At 31.7% G+C, this 26,387-nt stretch overlaps 1 protein-coding gene across 1 annotated transcript; it reads right to left on the reverse strand.

Annotated features, from left to right (window-relative positions):
* Nucleotides 1–3,977: 3,977 nt before the first annotated feature.
* LOC129222585 (T-complex protein 11-like protein 1) lies at nucleotides 3,978–26,387 on the reverse strand. Its single transcript, XM_054857099.1, has 8 exons — nucleotides 26,272–26,387; nucleotides 21,256–21,376; nucleotides 20,690–20,910; nucleotides 18,759–18,895; nucleotides 15,736–15,902; nucleotides 12,065–12,249; nucleotides 7,585–7,760; nucleotides 3,978–4,296 (listed from the first exon to the last, which is right to left on the reverse strand). The coding sequence occupies exons 1-8, from the start codon at nucleotides 26,337–26,339 to the stop codon at nucleotides 4,100–4,102; spliced, it is 1,272 nt and encodes a 423-aa protein (XP_054713074.1). The 5' UTR covers nucleotides 26,340–26,387; the 3' UTR covers nucleotides 3,978–4,099.

Raw genomic sequence — 26,387 nt, forward strand, 5'->3', positions numbered from 1 at the left:
ATGGATGTTGATATAGATTTCAAAGCTTCAAATGGATGGTTTGAGAAGTTCAAGTAAAGGCACGGACTCTCTTTGAAAAAGCTATGCGGTGAGAGTGCGGAAGTCGATACTGCAACAGTCAACGGATGGAGGAAAGAATAATTGAAAACTTTACTTGAAAAATATGAGCCAGACGACATATTTAATGCAGATGAAATGGCTCTCTACTACAAGCTGTTGCCTGATAAAAGTCTGGTACTAAAAAGTAAAGAAAATGCGCACGGAGGAAAACGTTCAAAGCAGCGGTTGACAATACTTCTTGCGGCAAACATGACGGGAACCGAGAAGTTGTCTCTTTTATTAATCGGAAAGTCGGCAAACCCAAGGTGCTTTAAGGGCGTGAAAACTTTACCGATTGAGTACAAAAACAACCAAAAAGCGTGGATGACTAGTGCATTATTCGAAGAATGGATTTGAAAACTTGACCGGAAGATGGCTGCAAGTAAAAGAAAGATTTTGCTGATTGTTGACAACTGCACTGCTCATCCTGCAATTGGCTATTTAAAAGCCATAAAATTGGAATTTCTCCCTCCTAATGTCACCGCAATACTTCAACCCTTAGATCAGGGAGTTATACATTGCTTCAAATCCAACTATCGAAAAATGTTAGAAGAATGATTGCCGCTATGGAAAACAAGAAGACGTACGACATTGATATCCTAGGTGCTACCCATCTAGCCAAATCAGCATAGAATGATGTTCCACAAAACACAATAGCACATTGTTTTCGTCATGCCGGCTTTAAAACGAAAGAAGAATTTCAGAAAGAGTTGGGAAATCAATCAGCTGAATTTCGACCGCTGCCGGAACCCTTATCGCCCGGTGCTCCTGTAGATGAAACTCCAGACACTAATGAAATGACCCAGCTCCTCAGTGTCAAATTTCCGGATCATCAATTATCTTTTGATGAGTATGTTGTGGTAGAGGAAAATTTACAGTGCTGCAAGGAAAATTTGAATGAGGACGATTTTATTGCCCGTATTACCGGAAACAAAGAAATCTGCGATTCTGACGACGGAGAAGAAATTGTCCAAGTTTTTGAAGAAGTGAATGAAAAAGAAGCTTTCAATGCAATCAATGCCTTGCGTCAATATTTTGAAGGAGAATTTAATTCTGAAGATTTCCTTCAAAATCTAACGGATATGGAATCAGTTATAACGAAAAATTCCCAAATGAACTTGAAACAGGCGTCAATCAAAGACTTTTTTTTCAAAAATACAGTAATGGAACAAATAAACACTAGAAGTGTTCTCTAGGTATGTACTGTCGGATCATTTCTTTGCTCATTTTTTAAATTATTTTTTCAATTTGTTACAACGACCTTTCGTTATAACAAGGGCCGTCCGAAGAGCTGACGGCGCCCGGGGCGAATGTTTCTAAGAGACGCCCCCCCCCCCTACACACAGAAAAATCAAGTTAGTTATAACATCAATGCATCACTCGCGTGACTGCGTCATACTTGTTACGCATCAAACATTTTTTAAATATTAATAGACAGAACAATTTTAGGGCTGTAGATCATATAAACTATAACGCAAGCAATGAGTATGTTTTTATTATTTATTAATTAATACCCTGAAAACGATTCAAAAAATGGAAATGTTAAAAATTTAAATATTTATTTTGCAAAATGTTACCCCACAAAATAAAAAAAACAAACAATTAAAACTGAATTACTTTATCATATTGATCAAATTAAGGACACGAATAAATAATTGTAGATTATGTAAAAAGGAAATGTGTGTCTCTCGAAACAAATTAAATCAAAATTACATTTCGATCTGACTTTTTCAATGATTCTTTTCAAGAGTTTTTTGCTTTTACTTGTTCTAACTTAATACCAGCATTGATATGTGTAGAATCAAAGAACGTTTTTTGCATCAAAATTTTATAAGTTTCTGTTCTACATAGCTAGGTTCAGGGTGCCCCAAAAGGTCGGATCCAGAAAGTTTTCAAGGAAGGGGCGGTTCATTTTTATTACTTACTTTTTACAATGTTTTCTGATTTAAAAATAGTGATCGCAAAGGTTTTGGACTTTTAACTCCGAAACAGTTTCGGGATAGGATCATAAACCCAAACCCCATTTCTCCCAACATCAATGAAACTCGTCTAAATTTGCGTTTTTTGAACTTCATTTTCAAAAAATTACCGATGAAGAGTCTCTCAAGGGAGAGGCGATCACCCCTCCCTTCTATCCGTCCCTGGTGCCTCATTACGAATAAGAAAGATGCGACTCAGATTGCAAAATTGCAATTTTTAGAAGGAGCGTTTTCAAGTGAGTTACTTGGTGTTTCAAAGCATTTGAGAGGGGATAGGCACCCCATCCCCCTTACATTTGTAATGAGTTTGCTGAACAAAAATATGTTACCTAATTTGTAGTTTTAGCCGACAGTACCGAACCATCACAAACTGAATAATTTTTATAACTGGCACAAAATAAATCAAATTGATCGTCCTTGGTTTAATATGCACATTAATTTGTGGAGAAGAAAAAAAGTATATATCAATGCGTTACTTTGCTTGTAATTTAAAAGTAGAATGTATATTTGCCATTTTATATTTAAAAAAATTATATCTCAACCACGACCTTAAAAAATACCAAAATGAAGGCTCACTAGCAGAATGGTAATGGTTTTTTGGCTGCAGCCTGTTGCAATCACTGGGGTGAACTGAAAGTATTTTCTTCTTGACGTCATGGGTCAACCTAAAAACATCTTCTGTCTTGTTCCCAATCATGAGCCTCCCCCCCCCCCTACCTCCTGTAAGCAGTGGCCTGCACAGAAATTTTCGGGTTCGTAACAAATGACATTTACGGGCCCCCCTCCATATTGTTTACCTCTACGTCTCTACATATATTTCAGCCCTCATTTTTAAAATCTCGGGCCCCCTTCAGATTCAAGCCCGGGCCAACAGATGTCCCTTCTCCCCCCCCCCCCCCTGTGCAAACCCTGTCTAATAGCCCACGCAGGGACTGAATTCTAAGAAATTTGGTGAGAACTATTCAATTTAGAAGTGCCTTTTGCTTTATTTTAAACAGGTATTTTCTCAGAATTTATATATGCTTCAATAATAAAAAGAAACGAATGTTTTGAAACCTGGGAGAGAAAAATATCTTCGTTCACTGGAAAAAATAGAGAATTATTGCAATGATTCTCTATTTTTGCGGCGCCCCCTCATTTCGTGGCGCCTGGGGCGATTGCCCCGCTCGCCCCCCTCTTCGGACGGCCCTGGTTATAGCCTTATGATGTTGGTCCTGTAGGGGGTCGTTATACCGAGGTTCTACTGTAATAATAATTTCTTTAAGTATACAAAGAAATCAGTGTACAGTGTACTGTGTACATTTCTAAGGATGAATTATGTAGTTACAAAATTGTCACTATTCTTGGCTTGTAGGGATAAAAATTGTTTTAAATTGGGGAATAACACTTAATCAAAGTTGTGCATTTTTTAGTTGCGATATTATCATAGCCAATGTCTGATTATAAAAATGTTTAAAGCGTGATATTTTCAGATGCTGATATAATGGGAAAATTTGCACATTTGGAATACAAATTTGGAGATCTTGAGAGAAGTTTTAGCATGTACGAAGAAATTCTAGTTAAGTATCCTAAAAGAAAAGATCTTAGATCAGTCTATGTGCACCTTTTGAAACAACAAGGACAAAATGAGAGAGCTAATGTTTTAACAAATTTTGTATAAATGTTATTTATTAAATATGTAAATAAATTCTTTTACAAGTATGATAAATATTTTTTGCACTACAATGATTTGCTGCAACACAAAGTTATTGTTTCTGATTTTTAATCATTAGTTAAGCTTTTAAACGCATTAACCAAGTGTACACAAAAGAAGATTTTTGTATTGCAAACTTGTTTTTCAGTAACAAAATTGTTTAGTATTATTATTTTGACTGCAAAACTTCATGCTACAAGATTGAATTAACCGGATACAAAACCAAAGAAAGGTCTGTTACAAAAATACTTTTTTGTGAATGTGTAGCATTTATGAAATTGATAATTCATATCGCCATGTCACCAAAAAGTTTAATTAAAATGTATTACTATAATTTTATGTGTTTTACATCATTAAGAATTCGATCGTAATACTCAATAAAAACAGCAGTATTGTGGCGAACTAAAGACAAAAACTGCCCAGCAAATGATGAAAGTTCTTTTTGTAATGAAGAAAGGCCAGGAGGTATTTTCAGCATTGTTGAAGAATGTAGTGTCAACTCCAAAAACTCTAAAATGCGCTTTGCTAAAAGAAAAAAAAAAGTCATTAGTTACCATATATAAAAAAAACTAACTATCAACAGTCTTTCATGCTTCTTTTTTTTTTTGAAGCAACGATTTAGTGAATGTAGAAATATACACCCACTTTAACTTCATAAATGCAACATCTATATATTTAGACATTCCTATTTCTTTCAGTCCCCTTCCAACTACATTAAACATTTCAAGGTCACTGAGACCTGAATAGTTGAAATATGATTTTACATCTGCAATCTTTGCTTGCGTAAACAAGTCATCCAGAAAATTTTGTTGGAAAAAAACTCGTCTCTCCACTCCTCTACATGATGGATTTAACCTAACATGATCTGTTTCAGTTGCTCCATTTGCTGCATATGTCTGTAATCACCATTTGGCATAATGAGCGATTATTTTTTAATAGAAGTAGGCTATACCTTGAAATAATTTAACAGAAGAGTTACAAAGTTGTAGAATGACAAATTGAGAAAAAGTTCAGAAAAAAATAAATAAACATGTTTGAAGCTGAATAAAAGAATAAGTTTTTAACATTAATACAATAAATTTAATTCAACAGGAAATAAATAAATTTACACTAAATATCCTTCAAATGCATTACATCACTGGAATAAAGTGCCACATTCAAGACAATTTATAGCACAAAGTCAACAAGGCATATCAAAAATTATATAGGGTAGAACCATCTCTTTTCAAGTGCTTAACCCTGCTCAAGCTAAACCATGACGACATGAACTGAACACAGGGTTCGTACGGGTCATGGAAATCCTGGAAAGTCATGGAATTTTTTTAAACAAATTTCAGACCTGGAAAAGTTATGGAAAGCAAATATTTTCATTAAAAGTCATGGAAATTTATTTAAAGTCCTGAAAAAATGTTTTGGGCAATAAGAAAATTACAATAACTAAAAGAGCGCTGGGAATATTGAGCGATTTATTAATATTGGCATATAAATTAAAGGATCTCAAAAACAATTTCGAGTTTTGGAATCCAATTTCATCCGCTTCTGTAACAGCCGCTCGCCATTTTTTGTAATGTGATTTTGCTGCTGGGGCATCATTAACTTAAAACTCACCATTATTTTCAGCATTTCTTATATTTTATTTTCTGTAGTGGTGGACATGCACGTTCTTGATTTTGCCACGCGCCCTCAAAAAGTGTAATTCAATCACATCCGAGTTCGTTTCAACTACTTGTAAAAAATTCATTGTTAAATTTATCAGAGTTAATCTCAATATTTTGAAGGCTGTAAAAAATGAAGGCTTTAGTCATGCAATAGAACATAGTAATAGAGGAATTCTAATACTCAGGTGCCCAACATACAGCTTGCAAATCTAATCCTTGTGGCCAGCTGAAATACATCTGGTTTAAAAAAATGAATTTACTAACAACATGGCATTACTTTTTTACAAATGTACAGTCAATAACATGGGTGATTAGATGCACTATTGACTCCAAAAGGCAATGTTTTTATGAAAAGAATTTATTATTGAAAACTTAGTAATGACTCATTCAATTTTTGTCCAATTCATTACTATTCTGCCCTATTTATTAAATATTTAGTAGACATTTAAACATCAGTGTATTGCATTCATTATATTTTTACTTTACTTAAATTCATATGATAGTGACGAATAAGAATAATTTATTACTTTCTACAGCGTGCACTGATATTTTTTGAGTCACAAGTAAGTGCTCCCATAAGGTAGTGACATTCACATAAAAGTTTTTTTAAAGCCCATTTCCGAAAATTGGCAAGTTTGACATTATAAAGTACTACATTCTTCGTGTAACATTGTCATGAAATTTTTTATGAAGTCATGAAAAATCTTGGAAAAGTCATGGAAATTTTTTATCTAAATTGAGTATGAACCCTGTGAATAGCACATCACAAAAAGTAGAAATCAAGCAAGCTAGAGCATGTATATGTGAGACTTTTAAAACCTTCTTCCCACGTGAAAAAATAATCTTATCATTTATGCGAATAACTAAGTACAACTCTTACCATACAAAAAAACTTTGAAGAATAACAGAATTTCTATAAAATACTAAGCACTTTTCATAATGCACTCAAAAGGACAAAATTACTTTTCTGGGTCAGAGAGGACAATATTTAAGTGTTCCTGTAGTTTTCAATTATTCCAAGAAAATGACTCCACAAATGAGGAAAAGTACAGATCAAGTCAAGTAGAGAATTTTTTATCATTATCTTACTTTCTGTCATAAATTTGAGTGCTGAAACATGCATATTTTTCTGGGAAAGTTTGGTTTGAAATGATTTAAGCTGCACTTTTCCTCGTTTGTGGAGTCATTTTCTTGAAATAATTGATAACTACAGAAATGTTTAAATATTGTCCTTTCTGACCCAGAAAAGTTATTTTGTCTTTTTGAGTGCATTATGAAAAGTGCTTTGTATTTTTGTAGAAATTCTGTTAATTTATTCTTTTTAGTATAAATGTACTTCAGAAATAGAATAATATTACCATCACGAAATTTCACCTTTTTTTTTTATACAAATGCTTCATACTAAAAGGGGGAAAAACTACATATGTGTCTAAAACTTTAAGCATTTGGCGCTAAAAATTAATCTTTGTTCCCCTCTAGGATTTGTTTGTGTGCTAATTTAATTAGAACCATTTAAATATAAAAGGTTTGCAAAATTAATTCATATTTCACGACATACAAGTTACTCCTGATAAATATCCTAATATGCGTCTTTACTTAGCCCCATTTTCGATATTGGTATCGATGATGATAAAAATCCTATGAAACCAATAATAGTCAATAAATTTCATGCTTGCTCCAGAAAAGCCTTGATTCAAAATTTTTATTATGATTACTATTAATATTGCTCTTGTAAAGCAATAAAGTTTGTAACAATAGGTTTTATATGAAAACATTTAATGGGGAAATTGCATGAAATTTGTTGTTTTCCAACATAACCGAAGTAATAATTTTATTTTAGAATTGAACTTTTTAGCACTATTAAGCAAATCGTTCAGTGAAATCCTCAAGTCTCTAAGTGGTCTAGTTGCTGAGATATAAGGAAAATGAGGCCTCAGATTTTTCCGTGACAATCAGGCCAAGTATAATAAAAGTGATTAAAAAGTGGGTTTCTTAGAAAGAGCAAGACATATTTGTTCAGAAAATTTTAATTTTGCTTTTTGATTTTTAATGAAGACATTTTTAAACCAATGAGTAAAACACATTCCCTACGCTTTAAAAGAATATTCTTGAACTGATTCATTAGAAAGAAGATGACAAAATCAGTAATACTTACATAGTAATTGTCGAACACTATGATCTTCTGTAGAAATTTGTTTTATTAGTGATATCAGTGTTTTTTCTTTTTCTTCTTCCAGGGCTGTGTATCCATGTTGATCTAAGCATAAATTAACATCTTTCACAACTTGCAGGGCTACTGTTTCCATTTTTTCTTCCAACTGGCCTACAGAACTAAGTAAATGAATTAATTATGTTAGTTAAAATGGAGACACAATTGGAGTGAAAATTGGAAAGAAAAAAAAAATTTATCACATAAAAACCCACAATAAGTAACAAGAATAAATGAATCAAATTAAAGAGATAGATGAAAGTTAAAATAAAAAAAAAAATTTAACTTTGTTTTTGACAAACGATTTCTAAATTAAGGTATGGAATTTTGAAACATTTACTTATTAACCTTCTTTTTTTCTTTTCCAACTCTATCTTCTGCAGTTGATTACTCTTATGTTTTTAAAAGTTCATTTAATAAATTTCAGACTACTTTTAAGGCTTTTTTATTTACTCTTAAATATTGTACGAAAAGAATACTACTAAATTTAGATTTCATGGTTATGCTAGAATAAGGATACTAAAAGCAGTTCTTTTGTAGCAAATAAATTATTTTATTGTTTACAAACTGGTATTGATGAACATTTTTATGAGTATACTTTAATAGGTATGGAATAAAAATAACACATTTGAAACATTCAGTACCTGCATTTGATCATAAGAATCCTGAAATGGTATTGTGAAATTTGTTTAGTGAAATATAGAGGTCCATACACAGTAGAATATAATCACACAATGATTGTTATTTATCAAAATATTTTTTCTCTAAAAAATATGAAAAAGTAGCATTGCGAAATGCGGCTAAGATTACCCTGACCTTCCTATATGGGACACTAAGTGGTAAAAAATTGCCTCTCTCCTTCTCCTCGTTTGCAAAAATATATTTTGGAACCAACAAGCACTGTGCAACACAAGAAATTTACTGATTGTGAAAAAAGTGACAATTGAGAAGAGTAAAAAACTCTCAAGACGCAATAGTTAAATTTCTTGATAAAAAGATGTGCAAGTTGTTATCCTTCAATTTGCCTCTCACTATAATACTACATGGTAAAAAAATTACAGCAGAATGTTTCAATTCGCTAATTTTCTTACTCCAGTGATTCCCAACTCATCCATTTGTTAAAAGGTATTGAATTTCCAATTGATGAACTGGCCAATTTTACAAAAATGCATATACACAGACATATTTTGAAAAAATGAGACATTAAAGAAAAGTTTAGAGTTTAAATAATGTTTCTATTACAGTAAGTTTTGTCACAGCTTGAATGTAAAATATTTTCTTAGATATCTGATGAGTTTGACATGTGCTTAGTATGTAAGATCCTGAACTTTTTAACTGAAATTTAAAGATATATCAAAATATTGAAAAGGTCAGCTAATTTTGAACATATTCATAAATTATTATCATCAATTAGAGAGCATGTGCAACCTGGGAAAAACTTAAATGTCATTATCTTTCAAAAACCTACAAGTCCTTGGAAATAGGGATAATGTGGAAAAATTTCTGTAAAATTCTTGATTTTTTTCCCTTCTAAATCCTACCAGCCAAGCACATGATGTGGCTAATGTAGGAAAACAAGTGACACATAAAGCTGTTCCCACAAAAGTTTTTTTTTTTTTTTTTTTTTTGTCAAGGGTGGAAATTATCCATATAGACCATTCTGACAAAAATACATTTTCCCAGTTTCTATTAAAGTGGCAAAATAAGTTTCTTACAATATTAAATATGAAGTCAATTTATTGCAGTTTGAATACTGTAATTATGAGCGGCTATGAAACAGGCTTTCACCCTTGTGACTTTGGAGTATCTACAAAAAACACTTCCGAGAACATGACACAGAATTCAGCTACGTTATGACATGGATGGTGTTCATACCAGTGTTTATGACTTTTGAGATTTCGAGGTAACTCGATATAAAAGACATAAAAAGACCATAAAAAAACAAAAGAAAATAAAGGATGGGAAGTGGAGGAGTATATCCACTTCCAGACAATCCTATACATAAGTTTTGTTTTCCTTTTAATTGAACACACTGCATGAAAAATAATTATTAAGGTGATCTGCAACACAGTAGTAAAGTTATGATCACAAAAAGCAATAATTTCAAAAAAAAAAAAAAAAAAAAAAATAGAGAGATTATCATACTTCTTACTACTATTATACATGTGAAAGTTTGTCTGTATGGATGGATTAATATATAGATGTTTGTTACTCTTTCACACAAAAACTGCTGAATGGATTTTTATGAAACTTTACAGTACACAGCTTAGGCACCAGAATAACACATAGGGTAGTTTTCGTCCCGTTATGGAGGGCAAAACCCCCCCACAATGGGGGGGGGGCCATAAAACACAATTTTTGTATAAATTCTCTAATATCGGGATGAAAAAATACTTGCACATATTAACATCATATGTCCATTGAAAGCTCTGGTTTTTCTGCTGAAGATGGCACGTGTTCAAAATTTCTAAGTGGAATAAAAAATGAGTTATGAGCTTTTTAGTTTCATGTTCGAAGGCTTTCCTCAACCCCAATACAGTATTTAGTATATCATCTCAACTCCCTGTCGATAGTGGCAATTGTTGTATTGTTGACTATTTTTGCTTTTCGTCAGACTGTTCACAGCTTTTCTCAAGTCAAATCTTAAAGTAAGATTTTTGCATAAGATTGATGAATAATACATGGATTTGGCTGATTATTTTCCAGTTTAACACAACTTTGAGGCAATTAATGGGGTTTATTTTAATTTGTGTTGACTGGGTATTTGATCGACCAACAGGAATCTCGCCAAACTTTTTTTGTGGAATTATTTTAATAGCTAAGGCATTTGGCAACTTTTTCAATTGTTGCTGTTTTTGAAGCAAAGGACTACTCAATACTGTTTCTCAGTTTTCAATATGTAACCAAGATATCGCAATTTCTTTAGTATTTCTTTCTTTATTAAATCATTTGTTAACATGTAAAATAATCTGCCAACTAAATTAAGCAAATCCATAAACAGCACAAATTTAAGCACAATTTCAAACAATTGACAAATGTTATCACTTATTTCGGAAACATTTCGAATTGCATCATTTTATGGTCACCAGAAGTATTGGCGTATTTGGCAACACTATCTCTTCGATGAAAATTAGTAACACACAGTTTTACAAATGAGCGTTCAAAAACATTGGCGCTACAGCCATTACTAAAGTTGCATTAATATGTAAAAATTTCGCCAGATAAATTTTGGTAAAAAGATCATTAAATACTATGTATAAGGTATTGAAGTTGAAATTAATCTGCCAAATTAGTGAAACAACACACTCAAATAACATTAAAACTACTATTAAAATGTAAATTAATCCATCCATTTTTATCCCCAGTCTCACCAGGCAACTACGTTAGTGCTTTGGCAAATTATTTTAAATTTTAATGAAACTTTGAATTCTCTTTTTCTTTTTTGTGTGTTTTTAAGGATTTATGATGCTAATTAGGATTTTGTGGAATTAATGTCCCTACTTTAATGGCGACAATGGAGAATATTGTTCTTTCTTTCTTTTTGTTTTTTTTATTTTTTAATGTTATCGGACCTGTACTGATGATTTTTGGAATTAATCATGACGAAGATCTTCAGAGGGAGATGTTATTTGAAAACGCTGATATCACCATTCTAAAAGAGACTTTAGGGAATGTTTCTCTTTCCGAAACGAGAAGTCCTCATTTGAATGGGAACTTAAAAAAAAAAAAAAAACTGTTGTGCTTACTCTGATTTTAATGGTATTTTTACTCTTAACTTTTTGGTATTTTAATCAGGACCGTTTACGTTATTTAGAAACAGTTGATTTCCTTCTGATGGGGATTTTAAAGGTTTGATGTTCTCAGTCTAAAGGGGCATTATTAGAATTAGGATTTGTATTGACTGTTGACCCTATTTTGGGACGATTGCTCCAGTAAGAAGCTACACAATAATTTAGATAGCCGGTGTAGCGCTGGACATCATTTGACGGGGATCAGGATTATAAGGGAAATGTTAGACTTTATTTAAGAATTGTTGACCTCATTCAAATTGGAATTTTGAAGAATTACCCAAACTAACTTCTTTACAACTCCTGAATGTTTTCCTGGTTCATATTGTGTGATTTTTTGGGTGTCTTCTAGCTTCGCCGATTTTTCATTTACCCCCCCCCCCGACTTTCAGTTTTAATCATATCTTTCGATATATTAAAGGGGGAGGCTTTTTGAAATGTCGGTAAAACTGGGGACAAACCATTTTTTGGTAACTATTTGAGCTCCGCCTCTTTTGACCATTAACTTGAATCAATTGAAAAAAACTACATCAATTTGAGCGAAGCCGCAGGTAAAAGCTAGTTATCTAATAATTTTAATAACATTAATCATAATCACAGTAAAATAAAGCTATGGTATTTACAATTTTATACTTTACCTAATTTTTTTTATATCCGCAAGAAGTATCTGGACATGGCTTTTGAGAAGTTCTTTAAAATCTGTAATTCCCTGGATAGCAGGACCAACATTAGAATAGGTAACAAGTATCACACTGGCAGTCAGTATCATCACAGTTAAATTTTCTTTCATTTCAATGAAACGAGCATGATCAAGATGCAGTGTCTGAAAGTTTAAATATGAACTTCAGTAAGAATATGGCAAAAAATATATCATTCATTAGAGTTTTATTTAAGCATGCTAGTTCAGAAGTTAATTTAAATATTAATATGATATCAGCAAGAATGTATTTTATACAACAGCAATTTTTTCCATATAATTTTAAACATTACTTTCAAGTAAAGCAATATGTACACACACATTAACATGCATATGCCATGAAAATATGAAGTGTGGTAAAATGTCAACATTAGCCGGTGAATATCAACATTCATATATTAAAGACATCAGTGAAAGGCTGAATATGGTGAAAGGCAACAGTCTCTAATTTCCATCTATCAAGGTAACAAATAAATGGTAACATTCATGCTAATTTAAGGTAACATGTTTATCACAATACATCCAAACCTCTTTTTATGCGATGGATAGGGACTGCATGAAAAAAGTCACGTAGAAAATAACCCACAATGTTATATTTAAACAAAACAGGGTGGCGATGGGAACAGGAAAAAAAAGTTCCCTGACTTTTCCCTGATTTCCCTGATTAAGTTCACCAAATTTCCCTGATTTACATTACCAATGATAATGGTTTTCTTTCTATGCCCTACCTGAAAGGCATTGCATAAAATATTAAATAAAATGCAGTGTTTAAAATGGTTTAAGCTGTTAATTAAAAATACATTTTGAAAAGATGCTTCTTCTTTTTGGTAAAAATAGTTATTAAATTATCGACAGAGAAATATTATAGGAAATCTAAAACAAATACTTCACTTCCAGGAACCAGTTAACATAAGAATTCTGAGAACTTATACAAACCACTCTTAAAGACAAATGTAATCATGATAAAACTAAAAAATTTAAGTGGAAATAATCTTGAACTGAACTTTCTAGTAGTATAATTGTTACTACAAGAGTAACAAGTGATAGTTAAAGTATAGAAGTAATGTAGTTTTACTTACGTAAAAAATACTGCACCGTGTGCAGGTAAACGGCAGTATCTGCAGAAATTAGTTTTCGAGATATTTGAAGAAATGCGTGGTAGATTCGGTATTAACAATGGGAAAATGTTGGAATTAAGACGGTTTTTTTGCGCCTCTTTTTCAGCGGAAACCAAATAAGCGACTTGTACAATAAAGGTAATGATGACGAAAATGCAAAAAGAAAACTGTGCAGTTTCTGCCCTTTATCCTGCCTTTTACCTGCACATGGCAGAATAAACATATTTATGTAAAACAAATTGAAATCTTCCAACAACCAGTCATATTGAGCTATTCTCGAATCAAGAACTTAGGTTTTAATGAATGAATACAGTATTTTAACTATTAAAATATAATAAAAATATTTACTTATGTACACAACTCGATTTCAAATGATTTCATTAGTTGTCAAAAAAAATCTTAGATTACTTTAGTTACAAACAACATTGAAATGCAAAACCAATTATTAATTTAAAAATGTATTTGGTTTTAAAAGAAGAGTTTTAAAGTCTGGAAAAAAAAAACCTTCGAGTAATCTGAAGTAACAGGGAATAATAACATGGCAAAAAAAAATTGATTTTAAGTCAAATTAATTTTAACAATCAAATTAAAAATTCAAGTGATAACTTTAAAGATTTTTTCAGCATTAATTTAAAAAACAAAAATCCTCTTGAAATCGTGATATAACAGTATGCTAATTACTTCAAGACAATGAGTAAAAGCAAGGGAGCAAAGTCATTAATGACGACTTCCTCTTTGCCTGTAGGGTTGTTTATTTTACATAGCATGGAATGGGTGAAGGAAAATCCAAGCTACGTAAAATAAACAACTTTACAGACACAGAATCAATCTTAGGAAGCTCATCCTAAGATTTAATACTTTGACATTGAGGGAAAAAATGCACAAATATTCAGCACTGTATAATCACACCTCAATAATTTTACTTTTTTAAAACAAATAATTGGCGGTAAATTCGTAGGGAATCAAAGTACTTCATTTTTCAAAGAAAATTTTTTTTTTTTTTCATTTGATCAATTTTCCCTGACTTTTTGTTAGTTTTTCGAAATTCCCTGATATTTCCCTGAGTGATAAAGTTCCCTGACTTTTCCCTGATCTCTCTGATTTCCCTGATCTGTCGCCACTCTGCAAAATCAAAATAAACCAAGTGATGATAATTTTGCCGACTCTCAAAAAATTTCCCGAATAAAGAAATTTTTGGGAGGTCACAGTGACTTCCCATCAGGATGTCCCTGTCGTCACTTGAAGATACTACCTTGCACTCGCTTTATAAATAATTTTCATAAACCACACAAAACAAAATCGCACAAAAAAAAATAAGATTGGATGTATGTATTAAAATTCAGCCTTTTTTCCCTAGAATTTAAGATTACAAAACTGACGTAAATATTTACAGCTGATAATTAGAGGTTCAATGAATAATTTAAACAGATATATATGTTTTCTTTTTGTTCCTAAAAAGAAACAAATTTTGCTTACATATTTTTTTTCATATTTAAAATTCTCTTTAGAAAAAAATCTTATAATTGTATTTTAGAGGCCTATGATAAACATATCATTAATATCTATTGACACAGTCAAAGCAAAAATAAAATTAAACCATCGATTCCGCATTTTAATTTTTGACTCATAAAAGAAAATGGAATTCTGTTTAAGAAAACTTGAAATAAGCGTTGTAACACAAATTATTACCGATAAGGCCAAGAGGATCTTTTGGTCTTGCAGGGTGCCATTGGTAATAATTGGGGTTTTTCACCAAAAATCTCTCACTGGGTTTATACTAGAGTAATTGTACCTATGGTTACCTATGGAGCAATTGCATGGAGGGGTAAAACCTGAACTGTAACTGCTGAGGGTTGTATCACCAAAGTACAAAGGATGGCCATTATTGCAATCACTAGTGCTATGAGAACAACTCCTTCCCATAGCGTTGAACTCCTTGCAGGCCTACATCCTCTACATAAGCAAGTGGAGATGGAGACGATCTTGTGTGCATATTTCTTTTAAAGAAACAAACAAGCATTGTATTTATTTGACAGTAATAGCTATTAATCCCTAGCAGGAGTATCACAAGAGCGTCTTTTTTTTTCCTTTTTTTTTTTTTTTTTGTAAAATTAGCAGATCTTGCATAAGCTGATCTCTCTAGCTTAATTTTTCTAAAGATTCCAAAAATTATCAGTTTATACATGGAAATATGTTATTTTGATTTCATATTTGCTCTTTCAATAAACAATTTGTGAAAGATCCATTTTGATTTATCAGAATTTTGAAAAGGGTCCGTTATGGCTGATCAGAATTTTGTGAAAAGTTCTTTTGGTTGATCGAAATTTTGTGAAGGGTCCCTTAATGAACCCAAATTTCCTCTGGCCAGACCCCTAGTATCAAATCAAATTATTAGGAATCATGTTTTAGACAAAATAGAAATAAGTTTGAATTAAGATTTGAAATTGAATGCTTAATTTATGTGCACAAGTAATAGTATTACAGTTAAAATTACCTCAGGAAAATTATCAGTATCCTTCCATTGTAAAATTTTAATGTAAGCTTTTCGTAAAATTAAAGAATTTGGGACCTCGGAAGCATTTGTTTCTTTTGAAATTTCTTGATAAACATTTTGCAACCAAATACGGGTGAATTTAAGGCCATCCACAGGAACAGATAATCCTAAAAAATAACATTTTAAAATTATGATATAATTTAATACTAAGTAAAGTAATATGCATTGCAAAAAGACAATTCGTCAAATAGATTTAATCCTTTAATAACTGTTTAGAATGAATTTCTAGTCTTTAGTTTTTTCAAGTCAAAGAATAACGAAGGTTATCAGGGAGCCTCAAACAAATAGCAAAACTAGAGAAGTTAATAGAGATTTCCTTAATCAGCACTTGAATCAAATTTCTGTTTTTAAATTTTTATCTTCCATTTTTTCTGTAACTTGGTTAAATATTTACTTTGACAAAAGCACTTTTTTCTTAAACTGTTCAATCAAGGATATCTCTTGCTAAAAATATATGCCCCCCCTCCCAATATATGCCAGCTTTCTGGTGGATAGAAACATTTTCCGTTTATCAAGGTACCAAAAAAAAAAAAAAAAGAGTCAGGTAGGTCACTCATTGTTTCGGTAGCCAGCAAAACATTAATTTTTCTTACTTCTTTTTTGTTGTACGAGTTGGAATAGACCTTAAATCTGCATTTACGTTTTCTGCAACTAAAAAGATTAAAACTTCTTTAAAATACAATTACAGAACAGTATCGAATCTAGGAGGGGAACAAGCCTTGGGTGGCAATTTCTAGAGGGCGACAAAATCACCCTATTTCTGTGTTTTTATATTGAAACATGATATAAAATGGGTAAGGGTGCCATTTCAAGATTTTGCTCCAAGATCTGGAACTTACAGAAAACAAAACCAAGGCCTACAACAGAAAATGAGACATTATGAAGTTAATCAGCATGCCTTCTGGATGATAAGGTTGTCACAACACATAATTTAGCTTTGAGTGATCATGCATAAATATTGTCCTAGTAGTTTTTTAACCCCAGACTCACAAAGGAAGGGGGTTATAAGTTTGACACATCTGTGTATCTGTCTGTAGCACTCTAGCACCTAAACGAATAGACCGATTTTGAAAAAAAAAATTTCAAAAGGAGAGTTGATTGAGAGTGTTCGTAGCCAGGTTGAATCTTTGGATGATACTAATTAAAGAAGATATTAATTAAAAACCTCTATAAGGTTTTTTGCCATTTTTACAGTTAAAACATAGTTAAAAATTTTAAAATTTAATACCAAAACTAGCTGCATGCCCGGCATTGCACGGGCTACTTAAAAAATGAAAGAGATGTCCAACTGATGTTTTTGTATTACTCTGACATCAGTTTCTAAAGCGCTAAGGAGTAAATAAATACGCGTAATGCAAGGTTTGCAAAACACCAGTAGAGCATATTTTTGTCAAAAATCTCTTTAACGTCAATCATAGTTATCAATGATACAAGTTATGAGTATTTTCAACTAGCACAAAAGATGAAAATATATGCATCATCAACTATAATCTGTGCTCACGTTAAAATGAATTACATCTGATAGACTATATCTGAAATATTTATATACAATTACAATCAGCTTTTTACATAGAATGACATACTTTTTGGTTAGTTACATGAAACTAAAGCACCAAGACTAAATAACTACCAATAAGCATTAATTTAATACCAAGTCATCAGATTCCAATTTAGCTTTAGTTAAAATCCTTAAAAACAATCTTTTTTGTGAAATTCTGTTTTACAAAGAAATCCAAACAATCTTAATTTAACATGTCTTTTTAATGATATAATCTGTATTTTAAAAATAGAAACAGGAAGGAAAAAGAGAGTTATTACAATTCGAAAACTCAACCATGTGACGGAAAAAAGTCCAACAAAATAAACATAAATAGTCGCCATCCTAAGTGTGCCAAAATATGAGGCCGGTCAATGATAAACTTACACTACAATCAATAAACATAGCTAAAGAAACAACTTTCATATGCTGAAAAGAGTTAAGAACGTTGAATGTAAAAAATAAAAAAAGGACAGACGATAAAATAAAGGCTATGTCCGAAAAGGGCAACCAATTTTAAACTAATTTAAAATGAAATTCTAGATGGAAATGTTGTTTTAAGATTCGGACAGCAGCCGAAAAATCTCTTTTAAAACAATTATTGGAATTTTACTTGCTCACCCATATGCAAAATGGCAACAGGAAGAAATAAAAATTCCTAAATAACGTTATGTTAATTAACGTTTTAATTAATATCTCCACTAATTAAAGTCGCACAATTACGAGATTGGTCCTATTGTTTTCTTTGGAAAATTTCGAATTTATCGGTATCTGGTTTGACTCTCGACTCGCAGCGGTTCTCGAGAAGATCAATCTTCAGACAGACAGACGGACGCGAACAGATTTTAATATTATAGTGGATAAAGATAATTTTTTTCTGCATTTGATAGAATGTGTTTGGAACTTCAATGTTTCACAGAATTTGAGTTATAACGTTTTTTAAAAGCAGATTTTAATAACGGCTAAGCCTTTATTCACGCGCTTGATAACCAAATTATTATTGGCTGACAAGGAAATAAGATGCAATGATTTAAAATTTTTATCTGTTTCCAGTTTCTATTTAATCACAAATAAAATACTTGACATAGATTTTTAATAATACAAGACTTTTAAAAGGATTTTCAATTTTCCCTGTTGATTCTACAGTTGCAACTCAGTCGGGGGTTTCTAAAATTTTTAATTTTATCGTTGCTTGTTAAGTTACTTTTACAGTAGATTTCTGCTGCCATTTATTTTGGCTTTCAGGTTGAAAAAGAAAAGGGATAAACTAACTTAAATTACGGTGTCTCATTATAAATAATCATAATGTTGTATGAAATATTAAGTAATTAAAGTAAAATTTGTTATTGACCAAAATTCACACAAAAAGATCATGCATAAAGCATGGTGAATCTTAATTTTCAAAGCACCTAATGAAAACAAAAACCTTCAAGAGATTTAAGTATTTCTTCAAACTTATTCTTTTCATATTCAATAGAATGTCTCTGTATATGAGGTCGTATGTTGATTAGGGTGTAATTCATAAAATCTATCTTCATCAAGTCCAGAGTTTCCAATATTCCTCTAAAAAAAAAAAAAAAAATCAAGGTTAATTTAAAGATGATATTTTAAGAAAAATTATGCATTGAACAAAATATCCACATGGCATAAACAAAGCTCAATGTATTATTATTTAAACATATTATAATGAATTATTATTTCTCTTGTAAGAAATCTAGTTGATGGTTTGCTTCGCATTAAGTTTATTTGCAGTAGGTACTGTTGACACATGATAACGAAAATAACATTAAATGATTTGAAATGAGGGCGGGTGAAAATTCAGATTTTTTAGGAGGTTAACATTAAAATATGATGTCAGAAATAGGAAAGAGGGGGGGGGGGGTCATGAGCTAAAAACTCAAGCAGAAATACGAGCTCTGGGGATTTTCCATGCTAATTTCTTGAATTTGAAGATCTGGAAATGCAGTTTTAGCCTTTTATCCTTGCTTTAAAAAAATTCTTTTAAACTATGTTTAAGACATCATTCCAATTCAATTGTAGCGAGTAAATATATTTACTCATGACAGGAGTTGCAAAAATCAAAAGATTGGAAAGTAATATTTTTTAACGGAAATCAGCGTCATATGTGGCCACCTGACCCAAATAAATTTATGCTTGATTTGGGAAGAAAAAGGTTGATTTAAAAAAAGTAGTTCCATATTTCAAACTCAGTGTAGTACGGAATCATTACACAGCAAGTGCCACATTTTGCATGGTATGAGGAAGTGAAGCAGAATGACTGGAGTTTTTTCGGTCTTTGGAAAGTACTTCATTCGTACAGTTATTTGAAATATTAACTATAATCAATCAAAATCCACAGCACTTATGCTTCTCATAAATAATTGTCAAAATTTATGATTTTAACTATTCATTTTTTCAAAAATTTTGAACTCATAAGTTGTTTTTTGTGTTGGCCTTTGAAAATATTTAAAAGTACTTTTAAAAGTTTCTTACAAAGTACAAGAATTATGTAAGATAAAAATATATTAGTAAATGTTAAACAGGATATTAAGCCATGCAACAATATTCCTATACCCCCTCCCCCCCCCAAAAAAAAACAATATAAAAAATGATAAATCTGATGTTTGAATAGCTGTTTTCTATTTTCAGTAGTGTTCTTAAGATAAGAGGCAATGAGAAGCAAAGGGTTGTAAGTGCACATTTTTAAGTTTTGAGTAAAACGCATTTAAAGTTCCAGTCATTGAAAAGTTCTAATTCATGCTGTATAGCAGCACCTACCCAGGCTACTAGCAGTGGTGTTCCCATAGGGTATACTCCATATACGCTGTATACTCTCTAATATTTTTTAGACAAAGCGTATACCCTCAAGCTTCATAAATTTTCATATTATGACATACTATGTAAATCACATACACAAATTGTGCGTAATGGATTACTGGGATATACCCTCAGAAAAATTGATGGGAACATGACTGGCTACTAGAACAATCTCTTTTCCCAAAACAGAGGAGAGGCTCCCCTACCATTTGTACTGGTTATCTCCAAATTTTTCATTTTGGCACTTACATCCCTTTACTTCTCACTGGCTCATATATGTTCCTTGTAGCATAATACAAAATCTTTCCACAGTGCAATTTAAGCCGAAAAATTGAAATGTTGCTTAAACTGACATTTGTTCGGTGCTGGTATTCTACACAGCTTCCTTAAATCATATCATAATTAAAAAGTATTCAGTGATTATACTCAATACTCTCTTATTTGAAATAACCTCACATTTTCAATTCAAACTAATATATATTTCTGGCTTAATAAACAGCTTAAATAAAAATCTTGATTACATGTGTAAAAAAATATTACTTGTACAAAGGGACGACATCATTCAGCTGCCGGAGCTTTTGAATATTCTCATCTCTTGCTGGGGCACACAAACGAGCCATCGTCGAAATGATGAACTGGGCGTAACTCCCAATGTCCACTGTCCCTTTTTCTGCCTGCTGTTTCACTAAATCCACATCCAGCACATCATTGATCTCATTCCTCAAACGGGTGCTGTGCGGCATAAGCAAGGACAACAAAATCTAGAACAATATTTATGAAAAGCGCTGAGAGACATTTTTTGAAAAAGTTATGTAAGGATATGTAATGTACGAAATGGCTCATTTAAAGACAAAGTTTACTATTATTTTTCAAAATAGACAGACATTTTTAGTCTCATGATTTTTAAAAGGGCTCTGAGATTTTTGCACTTAAAGCTTTGGATAATATTGCTTAATTATTCTGAACATTTCTACGATTTTAAAAGTTTTGAATGCAACTTGTTATATAACACTTTCCATCTCATATTCGACTTTCAAAACTTATATGTTATGAAAAATTTATTGAAATTAAAAATTTCAAATTTTTGAGCAAAACATTCAACAAACCTCTTTAATCTCTGCTAGTAAAACAATGGCTTGGGAACAATCTGGTGGTGTGCTAGACAACTGTTCTTGCAGAATGTCCCAAAAAGCTTTGTGAAAGATTTCGGTAATTTTTGCTTGAATACTGTAAATCAAAAAAGTAAAAAATTAGGTAATTTTATAAATTAAAACAATAACTATAGCTGGAGTCAAACCTAACCTAGCAGCCAGCATTAGAAATCAGTAAAAATTCCTACTGGTCTTTCGGACCAGTCAACATGAATGTGTACTGGTCCGCAGAAACATCACTGGTCCGTTTTAAATTTAACAGTACCATGTTTGCACTTTATGATTACATTTATTAAGTTAAATACAACTGTTTCATTTTCAACTAATTTATTAAACATTAAGTAAAACACTAAATTGTGGCTATTAATATAGGTATAAGTATGGATACTTGAAAGTGCAAAATTACTGTATTGCAAATTAAGCTCAAAATGGTAATGAAAAACAAATAAGCAAATTGTAAAACATTCTTCTACTGATGAGATATTTTCAATATACTTAATGTTACAAAATTTAAAAATTTTTGTTTGGCAAAGTTTGGTAATAAAACATTTAAATCTGGTGTCTTAATCAGTGAAGTGTAGAGTTAGAAAACCAGTTTCATTAAGCAACCCTTAAAATCGACTACCAAAAATTTGAAAATTTAATTTGTCCATTTTTACTTAGTTTCAGGTTCTAATAAATAGCCAAACATTGGCTGCTAGACTAATGATTTTGAATTTTTTCTAGCCAATTGTGATCAGAAATAGCCAGCAGTTGGTGGTCCAACGAACCACTGATTGTTTTTTATGGTGGTCTGAGGCAAGTTTCACTGGTTCTACTGCTGATCCACTGGTCTCAGCAGTAATTTCTAATGCTGCTAGCAGCATTATGAAGGCTTTGCACACTTTAAGCCTAACATTATGGCAGATTTGTCCCAAGTATAGGTATGAAAAATTTAATAAATAAGAACATTCCACTAACAATTTAAAAAAAAAAACTTTCAAATTTTCGTTTAATGATTGTATAGTCGAGTCTTGAAACTCCAAGGTAATTGTGGCTTACACAACCTTGGATTGCTAAAAATTCGGATATATCACAATTTTTTTCTCTTTTTCAAATGTTACACTGTTAGAGTAACATAGGAGCGTGTACCTTTTGATTCCTTCTTCAAAGATAAGAAGTATTGTCTTCATGAAAAACCTATTTTAATTTAAAATAAGTTCAATTTAATTACTCTTAAGCAAAGCTTGACTGTTTTTCTCTTCCTTCGTTTTTATGACATTTGTACGTATTCATAGGCGAATTTGTAGGAAACAAAAGCAGTGTTTCATTAGAATTACCGGTTATTCCAGAGGGGGGAGGGGGAGAGATCTTATGACAGTTGATGACTTCAGTTGTTTTCATATAACAATCGGCTAGCTCGTGGCTCTATTAGAATGGTTGGTGCTGGTGAGCCCAGGTCGATTGATCATTTTATTCTAACCCAGTCAAACAAATGCTTTTTGCACTAGTATGTAATGTTATGAAATAATATTTCATGTAAATACAATTGGTACTGAGTCAAGTTGTCCATCTCATTTTTGATTGCAATAGGATATTTAGAATGGGATATTTAAATATTCTTTTCGGCAAATCAGAGTTAATTTCAAGTCCTTAACTCAAGTTTTTATTTCCTTAATCCATATGTTATGATGAATAGTTCATGCCACATGGTGGGTGTTAATGATGCCGACCTCTTAATATCTTAATATTACTTATTGCACATGGAAGTTTTAGTATTCTCTTTTTCTATTAAACAGTAAAACCTAAAATATATGCAAAGCACCTTCAATTAAGCAGAACCACAAACTTACAAAACATTACTGTACTTAAGTTTTAACTATTCCCTCTCCACAAATACCCAATTTAAAGAGCGAATATTAGTCTCAGGAAACTTAAAAAGGAACAAAAATGATTTAGTGATTTAGAAGAAGAATCTGATTGGTTTTACTCCTAAATATTTCAGAAATTAACAATTTTTGTGTATTTACATAGCTTATTTATTTTAGTTATACCTTAGCACCAAGAATATTTGATTATTTTTGATACGTACATTGCTAGTTAAATCTTATGATTTCTAACAAGTGAGATGCACATTACTTTATTTCTTTTTTAGCCTACTTTCCCAGTAAAAGTCAGAAAAAGAAGAAAAAAGCATGAAAGAAGGCTTAATGCATCTTAAAAATATCGCGAAAAACAAAAAAAAGTCAAAAATAAACAAAATAATAAAATAAATATTGAAAAATTAAAAATTGGAAAGTAGGGTATTGAGATGGGGAAAAATGTCTGTCGGTCTGTCTGTCGGTCTGTCCCCCCCTAATAACTTTCGAATGAATAGTCCGATTCGAACAAACTTTTTTTTGTTCGAAAGGTCTCAGCGAGGACACCTCATTCCCATATTTCACTTTTTGATTTGAACTATTTTTTGTTTAATTTTAAACAGTTCAAAAAAACTTAACATTAGCGCCTATGGGGAAATTCAAGGCAATTCCGAACTGTGAGGCGAATTTGCTGCAAACAAACTTGGTAGGAAAAAGCTTTTGATGAAAAACTTGTATATAAAATATCTTTTTGATTTGAACAATTTTCCGTTCAATTTTGAACAGTTCAAATCCCTTAACATTAGCGTCTACGGGGAAACTGAAAGTCAATGTAGATTCCGTACTTGAAGACGGTTTTACTTTAAACAAATTTTGTTGGAAATAGCTCTTGATGCCAAACTCCAGACTTCGACTCCGAGAATGTAGGGGCACTTGACTCCGACTCCTGTGCCCGACAATTAATCGGACTCCGACTCCCAGACTTCGACTCTGACTTCGCAGCTTTGGCAAAAATTTATACACGAAGGACAAGTGACTGACTCCGATTCTTAGATATTCGACTCCGACTTCTTTACCCCAAAATGAGATTGACTCCGACTCCGACTCCGCAGCTATGGTTTTGACTGTGAAATAATTATTGTTGATCTGACTTGGTTTTTATTTTTCGCTAAAGTTTTAATTTAGGTATTCGGTTTTCGGCGAATAAACTCGAAGTCATTTATGCTTCTACATAAAGTTATGCGCAGACGTTTTTTTTTGACAATGAAAATTATTTCTTTAAGTTGACATTTTATTGTTTTTATTTATTTTAGTAAGTGCATTAATTCATTTAAAAAATTGTTTTTGGCAACCGGGAAAAAGAAACGATTTTTTTTTTTTTGATATGCTGTATTTATTTTAATGAGCTTATTAATTTTAATTATTATTTTTTCGTTTTGAAAGCTATCAAAGATTTTTTAATGGAAAAAAGTATTAGCTGCTTTGTTTAAAAGTTGCTGCTATTTTATTTGTTCAGTTTTTTTTTTTTTTTTTTTTTTTTTTTTACGCATCTAATTTTTTAGATGAGTGAGGAATATTTTATTCCTAGAAATCAGCTTAAAGTATTTTAAAAATATGTTTGAAAACATTTGCGATTTTAGCTATTTTTGAGAATATTGATCAGGTACTAGAAAGTAGTATGGGTATACGGGAAAGTAGGCTCGTCTAGTTCTAGACAGAACTTCTTGTTAATGCACAAAAAAATCTTCTTATATTACTTATTTTTAACTGAAAAATGTAATATATCAATATGATAAAAATTTCAAGTTATTTTGTCATCAGGATCTGTTCTCCAATGCTCCATTCAAACTATTTCTACTTTTCACCCAATTAAGCAAGTCATGTTGCGAAAGTGACCTACCTCCCCTTTATGAACTGTTAAAGCGCCTTCTCGCGGATGAGCGAGAAAGCTCGGCAGTATGAAACTTGATTTCATAGAGCACGAACATGAGTTTTGAAGCTTGATTCTATAAGAATAGGACTTTAGACTGGAACTTGATTCCATCAGTCTTTTCGATATTATATATTTAATGTGCTTTGTGTATGTGTGAATTGGTAGGGTATTTTAGTGTTTAATCGTTCATTAAAGTATTGTAGAAGTTAATTAGGCTTCATCACTGGACTCAACATGGAAAATATATGCATGACAATTTAGAACAATAACGGGCTACTTTCTCGGAAAAAACATCCAGATACAGAAGTACGGGGATAGATCAGGTAAGAACTTTTTATCTGACTTTCATTTATCCAGTGCTATAAAGTAGGTGCATACGTTAAAAGTCAGACCACTCGGTTTATTTTAATCACTTTGTTAAATTCAGTTAAAGCAAGATTGCTTCCTGTGCTCAACTTCAATAATGCACATCCTTTCAAGTACTATAATGCTGTGAAAAGGTAAAGCACAGTATCAGCAAATTTTTATTTATTTATTTATTTATTTGCATTTTTGTCATCTATTGTACTGTAGTTTTACCGTACAAGCTTTCTTATTCAGTTTCTGCTGAAAATAAAGCACAAAGAAAAAAAAAGGCAAATTTCAACATTTCCTTATTGTTAATATCAAATCTGAAACATGTTTAGTTTCAAATTTCTCAAAATCTCATTTCTGCAGATCCTGCACTTTACTTTCCCATGACAGTATAGAGCACCCAAGAACAAGAAATTCCCCCAAAAATATGAAGAAGTACTTCTAAAACACCCCTGAAAATTCCAATGGAGCAGTCTTTGCCATGTCCGTCCCCCTCCCCCTCTGGTGGACACCCATGATGACAGAAAAAATTCCAATCTTAAAAATTTTACCCTTTGCATTTGATAATATTATTCCTGTGAAACTGGACACATACTTATTTATTTTAAATTAATTTTTGCAGAAAACATTGTTTGACATTTTTTTTTGTTTTAATAAATACAAATGTAAGTTACTTAGCAAAAAAAGTATGCTTTTTACTTTCTCTATTTTCATCTTGAAACTACACGATAATCTTTTATTCAAATTTTATAAACTGAAATTAATTTTTATGACAAATGCATTGCAACAATTACATTAAACCCATTCAAATTTAAAAAAAAAATAAATTAAAAAAAAAAAACTCACTTTGACTCAGGGAGCTTTTGCTGCAGTTTGAAGTCACTATTGACGGCTATTTCATGAGCCAAAGCCATGTTGAATTCTGATTTTGAAACATCTTCCGCAACTTTTAGGATCTCTTC

Source organism: Uloborus diversus, chromosome 5 (genome assembly GCF_026930045.1).
Source record: "Uloborus diversus isolate 005 chromosome 5, Udiv.v.3.1, whole genome shotgun sequence".
NCBI lineage: Eukaryota > Metazoa > Arthropoda > Arachnida > Araneae > Uloboridae > Uloborus > Uloborus diversus.

Bases quoted from the DNA above. Each gene is read 5' to 3' on its own strand.
- LOC129222585 (XM_054857099.1), bottom strand. From the start codon at position 26,339: ATGGCTTTGGCTCATGAAATAGCCGTCAATAGTGACTTCAAACTGCAG. The intron at 21,377-26,271 runs GTGAGTTTTTTT...TTTGATTTACAG, and splicing joins CAAAAGCTCCCTGAGTCAAA to TATTCAAGCAAAAATTACCG. The intron at 12,250-15,735 runs GTAATTTTAACT...TTAAACTTTCAG, and splicing joins ATACTGATAATTTTCCTGAG to ACACTGCATCTTGATCATGC.